The sequence below is a fragment of the Alligator mississippiensis genome, chromosome 13 (assembly GCF_030867095.1).
Source record: "Alligator mississippiensis isolate rAllMis1 chromosome 13, rAllMis1, whole genome shotgun sequence".
NCBI classification, from domain to species: domain Eukaryota; kingdom Metazoa; phylum Chordata; order Crocodylia; family Alligatoridae; genus Alligator; species Alligator mississippiensis.
The window spans coordinates 22,035,165-22,047,087 of record NC_081836.1 but is presented as its reverse complement, the minus strand read 5'-3'; the positions used below and the strand labels follow the sequence as shown (position 1 = coordinate 22,047,087).

At 49.8% G+C, this 11,923-nt stretch overlaps 1 protein-coding gene across 1 annotated transcript; it reads right to left on the bottom strand.

Annotated features, from left to right (window-relative positions):
* Nucleotides 1–9,856, bottom strand: MRPL28 (mitochondrial ribosomal protein L28). The gene is made up of 5 exons (XM_006261845.4): nucleotides 9,497–9,856; nucleotides 4,394–4,546; nucleotides 2,794–2,928; nucleotides 1,981–2,067; nucleotides 1–484 (listed from the first exon to the last, which is right to left on the bottom strand). The coding sequence occupies exons 1-5, from the start codon at nucleotides 9,782–9,784 to the stop codon at nucleotides 398–400; spliced, it is 750 nt and encodes a 249-aa protein (XP_006261907.1). The 5' UTR covers nucleotides 9,785–9,856; the 3' UTR covers nucleotides 1–397.
* Between the last annotated feature and the right edge of the window lie 2,067 nt (nucleotides 9,857–11,923).

Below are 11,923 nucleotides of genomic sequence, written 5' to 3'. Positions count from 1 at the left end.
TCAGATGCAGAGATGTTTATTGACATCTTGCAGATGCACAATTCACTGTGCACTCTGAATCCAGTTCACAGCATCTGAATTAGCTCTGAGTTCATGCAGCAAGAGGAATTCTGGAAGGCAGAAGGCACCACATTAGACAGTTTAAAGAGAACGTGACAGAACACTAGAGGTGAGAAGTTTTGTCCTTGGCCAACAGGGATAACTCACTGGTTGAATTCAAGTTTCATTTTGCTTTCTTTACCAGTAAGTGATAATCATGATTTGCTCCTTGGATCATGCTCTTTCACAGCAGCTCACCCTCCATGATGAGTGTGACTAGGGAGACTAAGAGACATGCTGAGACTAGCAGTTGCAAAAGGCTTCCAAGCTCCAAGCTGCAACAGGGAGCTGATCCTGGCTAAGATCTTTTCACTTTAGAAATATTCTGTTCTCTTAGCTGCTGAACCAGTTCTTCTGTATACACTTTAAAGAGAGGGATGGAGTCCTGAAAGAGATGGGGTAGAATCGGTTAATAAAAAGAATCAAATCTGAGCAGAAGGAAGAAAGGAATGGGTAAAGTGCAGACACCACTGTGCCGTTTTGACAGTGAACAGTGGAACATGTTAAGCAAATAAAGACAGTTTCAGCCTGCATGTAGTCACTCAGGGCTGCAGGAAAACAGAGGATCAAATAACCACTGGTGGGACAGGGGAAACGATTGTTTTATTGGCTAAGAGAAGCAATGCTCAACTTATTGGTAAGGAACATGAAAACTTTTGCACGCTGATCAGTTCCAAAAGTGCAGGGAATGTTTTGGGCATTGCTGAGTCACATTTATTTGGAAGAAAAATCAGAAAGCTGGATGTGGGAAGCTAGGAACACAGAAAACCCTGGCATCTGCTTAGCAGAGCCATCAGCTTGCTCTAGCTGTTTCTGTCTACAGATCAGAGAACCAAGTTGGTAGCACCCACTGACATTTTACAGTACAAGCCATTGTGCATCTCACCTTGGCCTCATTCCAACAGTTTCACAGGTTCACATCCTGAGCAATATTCTCCCCAGAAGAAAAGAGTAGTAACAGTACAACAGGCCTACCCAAAAGCAGCCCCATGCTGGGTGAGAACTCTCCCTGTTCTGGAGAGAATTCAGGTAGTTGCAAGTGGAGACATTAGAAGTGGTGGTGATGTTAATGGGAGGGGCAGGGACCATAGGTTAGATATAGGTAAGCAGCAGGAACCTGAAGGAATATAGAAGTGCTGTGGAAGTGGAATTAAAAATGTGGATGAAGCAGTCTGGTCCCCATTACCCCTCCTTTCACATCCTATCCATGCAAAACTGCTGTAGGCAGAAGAATCTCTAGTGCCCCCTGCTGCTGTTCCAACATCACTAAGCAATGCTTAACTGTTCTTTCTGTCCATACAGCTTAAAGCATGTGACCCCCCTCTAGTTATCTGTGAGCAATCATGTCATAGCCATTCCATCCTTGTAGTGACACTGAAGGAAGCTGACTGGCCATCACATGGGTCAGAAGAGAGTTCAAATTCCTGAATCCAGAGCACCCTGCAGAACCAGCTGAGGAAGCCCATACTGATCCTTGTGTCATGGATATGAGATTGTAGTGAAGAATGTCTCCAGAAGGAAGCAAGGCCACAGAACTGATCTAGCCACACACATTCAGCTAGGACTAACAGCTCTATATTAGGATTTCTAGATGTCCATGATCTGGATCTGATGGACTTCAAGAGTGAAGAAGTCTGAGAGCTGAGGAGCAACTACTGAAAACTCATGGGAGGTCATTCTCATCAAGCTAACTTCTTGCAAGTATTGTCTGTGCACCAAGTTGCTCTCAGCTGACCTTTTATAACAGCCTCCCCCTGTCAGCATATCAACAGCACTATACAGGCTAAACCAGTTGAATATGCACCAACTGCACTTTTCAAAAAGAAGAATGAGGGGGACACCACAGTGCTCCCACATGACTAATTTGTGTTTAGGACTTACCTTCTTCTCAAGAAGCCTCTGTTTTTCTACAGCTTCTTGTAAACTTAGCCCAACCCATTCAGCCTCCTCTTCTGGGATCACAAATTCCTAGGTAAAAAAAGGAAGACACTAATAGTACAAATTCTGCTACCAACTAACATGGCAAAACACTAAGTGGGAATGTGTTGGGCAAATGTAGTGAGCTATTAAGAATAGAAGAGTAGTAAAAAAAAAATAAATAAATAAAAAATTAGATGCTTGTCATATGCACCTTCCATTTCTAGTGATTGGCAAAGAAGTCTAGTTCTCCCAGTTTAGTTTTTTCCATTTACCAAACATGTGTTTGCTCTTTTAGGCATACAAATTAGCACAGCTTTTCTTGGTCAATTTCTGTATCTTGGGCCAGCTTTGGAAGCTAGTTATGTTAATATTAGCTCTTTGCTGATGGCCATCAAGAGGTGCATCTCCAAAACCTGGACAGCATTAAATACTAGCAAGATTTACATATACTCAAGGAAAGGGTGTAGCATCTGCTCAGCTGCCATTCAAATGACAGCGACCAGTGTTCAAGGCAGAGTGATCATTTTAAGCCAGCTGATCAGCAATGCATATCATCAAAAAGGAGAGACTATGCCTTCCAAGTGTTTGGGGATGCAGTCAGAATGCAGACCCCACAAATTTTTTCCTGGCCAAGTAAGGAACTTCATTTCTTCTTAATTTCTTTCTACCTTTCAGGTTTAAGACTCAAACTGTCCACCCCATTGCGACTTAAGAAGGGACAAGCTTTGGCAGACATACAGAAAAAAGAGAATGGATTATAAGTAGACTACATACACTGTACTTGTTATAAATAGCTTCTCTTTTGGTTGGATCATTTGGATGCAGATTAGGATCCTTCCGTGCAAGTCGTAGCAGCATTGTTCGTTTTAAATCCATCCCCAGCTTCGAGCACATATCAGCCTTTGAAGTCTGGAAGAATAAAGTTCAATCATTTTGTGCTGATGAATGGATGTCTTCAACAGGCCAAATTCTCTGAAAACATCAGTCCTCCTTCTACCATCTATTGTTAAGTTTCATTTTATATAAGCAATAGTGTAGTGATGACCAGGAAGAAAATTTAAAAGTAGGCAAAGGGAAAATGCTGAATGCCAGAAGCTATAGGGGGAGGAGGGACAGAGACAGGGTTATTCTGAAAATGCCCTACTTTAATATTCTTCTCATCAGAATCTACTGCCTGCCACTGAGATGGAGGATACTAAGCTAAATGGACCTGGGGTCTGACACAGTATGGCACTTCTTTGTTCTTGTGCTTCAGACTGCTTGATGACTCTACAGCAGAATAATCTGTCCACAGAGGTTGTTGATGCCCCCTCACTAAAAAGGGTGAGCAAGACATAGCCCCTATGGTTTTAAATAACATTTTAGATCTATACTAAACTTAGCTCACTCACAGGTCAAAGCAAAACCCCCAAGGCAGAGGGCTATAATGTGGTTCACAGTCAAAATCTTTGATGGCACGGGTTTTTTGCAATATCTTTTACTGGACCACCTCCATAGTTGGGAGAGCTGCTGGACTAGCTTTCAGGCATCCAAAGACCTCATTCCAAAAGCTTGTCCAACAGCTCTCTCAACTATGCAGTTGGGTCAGTAACAGGTATCACACAAAAAAAAAAAATAAATAAAAAAATCCATGCCTCTCCAACATTTCCTGGATCATCACAGCTACAACAATGCTCCAACCCTACACTACAGGAATACAAGTTATAGCCATATTGGTCTACAGGCAAAAAGAATCAGAACTCTTGGTACAGGTGATATCTTTTATTAGAGCAACTAGATATTTGCAAAAAAAAAGTCTTTATTTGCAAGCTTTCAGGCACACTCACCTTTCTTCAGGCATAGGAGAATGCAAGGATTGTAAAATTTCTCCTGGGTGGAAAAAAATTCATATTTCACAGGAGAACCAAACGGGTTGTAAAATGCTAGAGAAGACCTGCTCTAACTTAAGTTTGAGCCTAAAGTGCACAAAATGAACCAGGAGATCTTACAACACCTTAACACCTTCAGCTTTTACAATCCCTGCATTCTCCTATGCCTAAAGAAGGGTGAGTTTGCCTGAAAGCTTGCAAATAAAGACTTTTGTTGCAAATATATAGTTGCTCTAATAAACAATATCACCTCTACCAAGAGTTCCAATTCCTCCAACCCTACTACGTAATATTTACACAAGCCTGCTGAGATCAGAGTGGAACATTACAGCCTGAGACCTTTAAGTTTGCTATTTAACTTAAACAATGGGGTGCCTACAGACACCTCCACTTATGCAACATGAATGGAGTCCTGTGATGGTAAGGGGCAGAAGTGGGCCTCAGCTGGGCCCAGTTCAGATGCCTACACTAGTGCTTAACTGAGTTACAAAAACACATGAATTTACCTTGAGAATGTAGAAATCAAATCCATAGGCTGCATCAATCAAATCCAGTGTTCTCATTGTGACTGTAATAGTTAATTTCCTGTCAAGGATCTCACTGTAGAACTCTCGTTCAAACAGCTGTGGCTTCCAAATCTTCTTCAGTCTGCGGGAAAGCTAACGGAGACAAACAAAACTGTAGTAAATACATCCATTGTGGGCAAAGTCATCATACTCAGCAAGAGACTATGTACAGACTGACAAAACCCTGTTAAAACTTTTAGCAGGAAGCACACGGCCAATTTCAGGAAAAATCCCCAGTGGTGGGAAGGTATGGAAGAGCCAGCCAAAACATGTCATGTTGAGGACAGTAGAATTTGGCAGATGCAATCCGAGCAAGAAAATTCTCTGATCCTCTGAAAAGCCAATGTAGAATTGACAGAATTTCAAAATGGAGTCTGCGGGTACTGGGTCAGCATGGTTCTGGGATTTGCTAAGTTAACAAGTAACTTTAAAAAACGGTATTTGTTCTAGCTGGCAGCCCTGGAATCTTCTCATGCAGGGATTGAGCTGGGCTCAATCTGGTCATGCCATCAATTCTAGACTCCATGAGCTGAGTTTCAGAGATGATTTTGAAAATGCTGCACAAATCAGAATAGATAGTAGGGGTGCACTGATAGAGATTTTGGGGGCCAATACCGATAGTTGATTTTTAAGGAGGCATAGTGGCTGATACAAATCCGATTTCCAATATGCAGCCCCGCAGCTTGAAGAGCTGCATGCAGCTGGTAAGTCTGTTGTGGTGTAAGGGGAGAGGGGAGGGAAGAGGTGTCCGGGGTGCAGATCAAGGCCCCCACAGTGAGGGAGGGAATGGAGCTGGGGCAGGCGCTGCACAGCCAGGGTGGGGTAGGGCACGGGACAGAGCCACAGCTCATCTGGGGGGCGCAGGGAGGGAGGAGGTGGCTCCCACTGCTGCACTCAGCCCAGGAGGACACGTTTGGGGGGGGGGGGGGGGGGGGGGCCTGTGCTTTTGGATCTGCATGGGGCAGGCTGCAGCTATGGGCTGGGGCCCAGGGCAGTGCTGGGCTCTTCCCAGTGTGGGCTGGGCCATGCTCGGGGTGGACAGCAGCAGTGCTGGGAGGGGGGCTACAGGGAGGGCGGCTACAGGGAGGGCTGCAGCCCACCCCATAGCCCCCCTGCCAGTGCCACCCCCACCACAAATGCGCCGGGGAGAGCCCAACACAGCCCCAGCCCGAGCCTGCAGCTGCAGTCTGCCCTGTGCAGATCCAGGGGCACATGACCCCCACCCCATGCTCTCCCAGGGTACAAGCAATAGCAGGAGCGGCCTCTGCCCCCTGTGCCCCCCGGACGAGCTGCAGCTCCATCCTGTGCCCCGCCCTACTTCAGCCCTGCTTTCTCCCTCACCACAGGGGCCCTGATCTGCCCCCTCCAATGACCCTTTCCTCCCCCATCCCCATCTGGATGCAGCTCTCCAAGCTGCCAGGCTGTGGTCCTCTCTGCCTACGTACTGCACAGCAGCTGCGCACTTGCACAAGCATTTTTTGGCCACATCAGGCCAATTTCAGATACAGTCAATTTTCTTCATATTGGTGTAAATCCAATATTGGACCAATGTATTGGTGCACCTCTAATAGATACCAAATACCTCTACTAGACCAGGGTTACTGCTGTACTGCCAAAAGGTGGAAGAACATGGTTTCGCTATAGAGCAGGGACGGGCAAAATACAGCAGTAATGCCAGGCCATTGTATCCATTCCGTGGGGACACTAACCATTTTAGAAAATTAGTATTTATCTGCCCCTAGCTGCCTGTCAAAGATGACAAGGCAACAGGGGCAGTAGGAAGCAGGAGGAAGTGGCAGGACCCAGCAGCTGCACCAGCAAGGCCCTCCCAGCTGCAACCGCAGCCCCCCTCCCCCAGCCAGAAGCCTCTTCCCACCTCCCTCCACCGGAGAGGGAAATTCAGACTGGAAGGGGGGCATGGAGCCAGGGGAGGACCACAGGCAATCACCCCAGTCCTTTGGGGTGGGCCAGCTCCTGCTGAGTCCTGTGATGCCAGCAGTGCAGCCGGGAAACATGTGGTGCTGGAGCAGGCTGGGTCGTGGAGAAGAGCAGCGGCTATGGGAGGCAGGAAAGCGGGGAAATGGCGGCAGCAGGTGAGGGGGGGTGTGGCAGCGAGCAGGCACAGAGCCACAGCTGGGTGGGAACATGAGGACTGCCCTGGTGCACCAGGGTCACCACTGGTGGGGAACCAGGGCAGGGCAGCAGGAGCACTTGGCACTGGCTTGCAGGGGCTCTATGGAGCTGGGCCAGGTCTCCCCTTCCCCTGCTAGCCATAGAGCCCCTGCCAGTCAGGGTCCTGAACTCCTGCCACCCTGCCCTCAGCCCCCACCGGCATTGGCTCCACACTCCAGGCCAGCTGCTGCTGCGTTCCACGTGCCTGCTCATTGCCATACCCCCCTGCCTGCTGCTACTATTTTCCTGCCTGCCAGTGCCTAGTGCTTCAGCACCACATGATTCTCAGCTGCAGCGCTGGGCCACAGGACTCGGCAAAAGCTGGCCTGGCCCCCACAATTCTTGGTTGGCTCCATGTAATGCAAGCTGGCTGGTCCGGCTCCTGCTGCGTCCTGCAGCCTCTGCCGTGCAGCTGGGATGTGGTGCCAAAGTGGTGGGGGGGAGGGGAATGGTGGGGAGCAGAAGCACAGGGTCCATGCCACTGCCCTGGGGCGAGGAGCACAGAACCCAGGCTTGGAGGAGCAATGGTGGGGGCTCTGCCAGCAATGGGAGGGCTGTGGGCAAACCCTCCTCCTCCACACATTACATCACACCCCACCCCACCCCACCCCACCCCAGCAACCCTCCCCTGACACTCATAACCCCCCACAAACCCCTTACCCACCCACACCACACACACACACACACACACACACGCTTCCCCACTCCACATACACACACGCCTTGCCAATGCCATAAACATTCACACCCCCAACACTATCCACCCCCCACAAACCCCCAGACATACCCACATCCTCCCCCACACCCCATAACAAACCTATACCCCACCCACAATATACAAGAGTAAAACTTCATTTTAAGCTATTATACAATCACTTCTACGTGCGTTACACAAATGCATGTAAATCAGGACAAAAATATTTTTTGAAATCAAATTCATGAATGTTGTAGTAGACGTTTGATTTTTAGAATATAACTTGGTATTTTTCTGGTTCCAAGATGGCAAACACCCTTGCTGAAAGGAGTACTTCCAGGGGCAAGGGGCGGGACTTCTGGTGGCAAAGGTCAGGGGTTAGGGGGTGGGACTTCTGGTCCCCAGATGGTGAGCAGGGGGTGGGGCACCTGTCAAAGGGTAGGGCTATCCTTGCAGCCCTCGACAGCTTGCCAAAACTTGGTAAGCAGCCTTCCACATAAGTAGTGCAATACTGGTTGAGATTAATGGTCTAGAACCCTCTCGCTAATTGTGGCAAGAGAGAGGATATCAACAGGGTATAATCTAGAGTAGCGGTTTGACAGATTGTGCACCACCAATTTAAAATGGTGCAACCTTAAGTACATGAGCAAATTTGTCATATACAGTAATTATAATAAATCTGTTAATGCATACCACTGAAAGGCTGTCTATGTACCACTGGTGGTACACGTACCACAGACTGGGAACTGCTGACCTAGAGTGATCTATCCCCTGCCTATTACTTTTCCTGGTATCCACCATCCTTGTTTTAGATATGCCAGAGGATACATCCCTGACCATTTAACAGCTATTAATGGATTTATCATCCATGATGTGGTATAAAATGAGACAATCTGCCCCTACAGCCTCCTAGGTTCCACAAATTAACTGTGACTGTGCTGTATAAAAAAAATCCAACAACAAAGCTTTCTTGTTAGGTTTAAGGCTGTTTCCTGGTAATTTTGGCGAGTGCCCCTTATTCCAGTATTCTGGGACTTAATGAATAACAATTCCCTATTCACTTTGTCCATACCCTTCACAGTTTTTATAGTCCTCTATCATGTCCTCCCTCAGCCTTCTCTTTTCCAAACTGAAGCGTCCCAGCCTTTTTAGCTTCCCTTGGTATGGCTGCTGCTCCATACCCCTGATCACTTTGGTTAGCTTTCTGCAATTCAGCTACATCCTTTCTGAAATACCCATGATAAAACATTACAATGCATCACAGGAAGAGCCAAGGAGAAAAGGGCACCAATGATGCCCTACTTGCTGCTCACACCAAGAATATTATTTCTAGGGCACTATTGTGAAACTGACAAGAACATATTTCCGTACTTCCAGATGCTGCTTCAGAATAGAAGTCATTGCTTTGTACATTTTATTCACAAAGACCCTTTTCTAACTACCTGATTGCAAAATCTGTCATTATTGCCACTGCCTTAGTGCTCACTGAGCGTTCACTGCTGTGACTCCATAATAAGTCTCACTTTTGCTAAGGCTTAATATTTCATCTCTCTTCCTCTGTTGCTGTCTTTTGAATACAATTTGGCTACTACAGACCCTGAACACACATTGAGGTCCATTATCTGCCTGCACAAGGTGGAAGGAGGAGTTATTTCTAAGGGTTTGAAAGGCTCTACCCCGCAAGAGCCATAGCAGAGCAGAGATGTGGGAGGATGTTAACACAAGCGCACCAAAAATCTCACCCAAGACAACAACTGCTACTGGCAAAGCAAAACAACTTAGGGTGCAAACAGGCATAACAAGTTTTAGGGCAGCACTGGGGAAAAGCAAGCACCCACATCTGTGGCCCCCAAAAGTTTCTGCGGATGTTTTAGCTTTGGCAGGAGACAGTAGGGTCCAAGCCCCCCACACTCTCCAGCCCCTCCCCGGGCTCAGGCCCGACCCTGCACGTCTCGGAAACACCCGCCCGGCTTCCCTTCTCAGGGACATGCCCTGGGGAGTCTCCGGGCCCCGTCGCAAGCGGGAGCAGGAGGCCTGCAGGACAGCGAGCGTCGGGACCGACACGCAGCGGCAAAGCCGAGCCGCGCCCGCGGGACCCGCGCCCGGAGCCAGGGGCGGAGCAGGCGCTGGGCTGGGCTGGGCTGGGCTGGGCCGGGCCGCGCCAGGCCCGCGCTCACCTTGTCGTCGCCGGAGTAGCGGTAGCCGCAGACCCAGCCCTCCCCGCCCCACAGGCCGCGCTGGGACGCGGGCGGGAAGTAGGTGGGGATGGGCACGTCCTGCACGCGCTCGCGCTGCCCCGTGCGCGGGTTCCGCCGGAACGCGCGGCCCAGCGGGCGCCAGTGCACGGGCGCGGGCGGGGCGCGGTCCCGCAGCTGGCGCAGGTAATGCGGCGGCAGCCGGGCGTAGATCCCCTGCGCCAGCTTCAGCGCCTCCCACAGACGCGGCGGGTGCTTGTGCAGCGGCATCGCGCGGGCGGGCGGGCGGACGGGCAGCCCCCTGCAACCCGGGCCGCCCCGCGCGCCCACCGGAAGCGAAACACAAGTGAGTTGCCGCACGTCCCCGCTACGCTTTCCCTGCATTGGCTGGCGCGGCAAGGCACGCGCTGGCGTCATCTAGCCCGTCCCCCCTCCCAGGGCGCGCGGGGATTGGCTGCGGGCGCGGAGAGGCGGGCCGAGGCCGGCCCCTGCACCCGGCGGCTTCGCGCTCAGCGCCACGGCCGCTCCCCGCGAGCTTGTGTGCAGGGGGCTGCCCACCGCTTCGGAAGCATCCGCACCTCCTTCTGCTGCACCTGTGCCAGTGTTGGGCGCTGGCGGCCCCGTCCCACCCGGCTGCTGCTCAGGGGCCGCGCAGTTACCGCATCGGGCTCTGGCCTCATGGGTTTCTGGGCCTGAGCTGCTGAGACTGGGTGGCACGGGCCTGGATCGTGGCCGCCGCTCTGCCATTGCAAGCCTTGGCCCGAGGCACGCGCAGCTGTGCGCTGCAGTGAGCCCCTGCCCCACGCACGGCGGGGTAAATAAACTGCCGTGGAAAAGAGATGTGAGAGATGCAGAAATGGCATCTCACCAGGGAAGCTATGCTGCCATCTGTGCATGTCCTTGACCTGGGGCATTTCTCTCAGGCACCAGGGTGGTCTGGCCCTTTGCTGCTCTTTCTGTCTGTAACCCTTTGGCCAGGCCCTGGGGGCAGTATGAGGGTTGGGTCCAAACTGGGGGAGGGGATTGTGTCAGTTGCAGTCTTTATTTGAAAACTCCTCCTTTGGGAGTTGCTATATGCCCAGTCAAGGAAGCCCTCACCCAGAAACTGGGAAAATCAACCTTTACTTGGAGTCCTGAAAGAACAACTTCTACACTCACAGGCAATTTTGTAACATTAATTATCCCAAGTGTGAAACACTTTAAAATATTAAATATTTTAATATTTAAAATATTAAATTTAAATATTAAATGTAAATATTAAATTTAAAATACTATAAAATAAAATATTATAAAATCTTAAACCCCATTTGGGGTTTGCCACTGCTGCTCTGAGCAGTAACTACTCTGGGGTTTCAGCTCTAGATCATGCTAGTACAAGTCAGACTCTCATATAATGTAAGATGAACCTCAATACATATAGTTCTCCCTCATGCTTGCTGTTGGGTGTGTAACCCTGGCGGTACTGCAAGAGGTACCCCCTCTCCAATTGAAGGGATCAAAGCAGGTGCACAAGCGCTGTGGGAGGTCTAGGGACTCTCCTCCCCCATATAGAGCAGAGCCAGACCACCAATGGAGACTTAACCATATACCTTTTAATGAGGGAACAATACTGGGAACATAACAGGCATAAACCAGGGGGTATAGGGGACACTACGATGCCCCAAGGGTGCAGGATTCAACAAAGGTTAGACACTTACAATCATTGACAAAAGACAGGGTTAACAAAATATAAAACAAACAGCAGAGCAAACAATACTGGTTGGTGAAATATAAAAAGGCACAAAATATAAAATGTCAAATGACAAGGAAATATAAAGCCTAGGTACCTGGAGGGGGGAAAACACAATGGCCCCTTTCTACTGCAAGAAGATTTGCTCCTTGTTAGCTCACTCACCCTAAATCAGATTTGAACTCATATCTCCTATGTGGTAGGCAGAAATACTACCACACAGCCACCACTGGTGGCCTCACTCCAAGCTGCTAGGGGTCTTGACCTTCCCAGAGCCCCAGCCTCACATCAAGCTGCCCAGCCTCTTACTGGAGGAGCTGGAAGCAGAGCTGGGAACCTCTCAGGTCACTGCTCAGATCCTTGCTGGACCTGGGGAGTCTCTCCTGGCCACAGCCTCTCGTAGCCTATCCTGGAGCCCAGCAGGGAGCCTCTTCTGCCAGCCGCACTGCTGAGGGTCCAACTGCTGCCTTCAGGTCCCACTCCTTCAAGCTGTTCTGGGGCAACTGCTCCTGCCCCGCTGGCCCAGCTCTTTGAAGCTTCTTCCTTGTGGTCCCTCGCTGGTCTCCCTTGAATCAGCTGCGCTGCCCCTTTTATCCCCCTCCAGGTGACCCAAGGGGCCAATCAGCCCGCTGAGTCAGGGCTTTTTTTTTTAACAAGTGCCGGGAGCTGGGGCAGGCGGG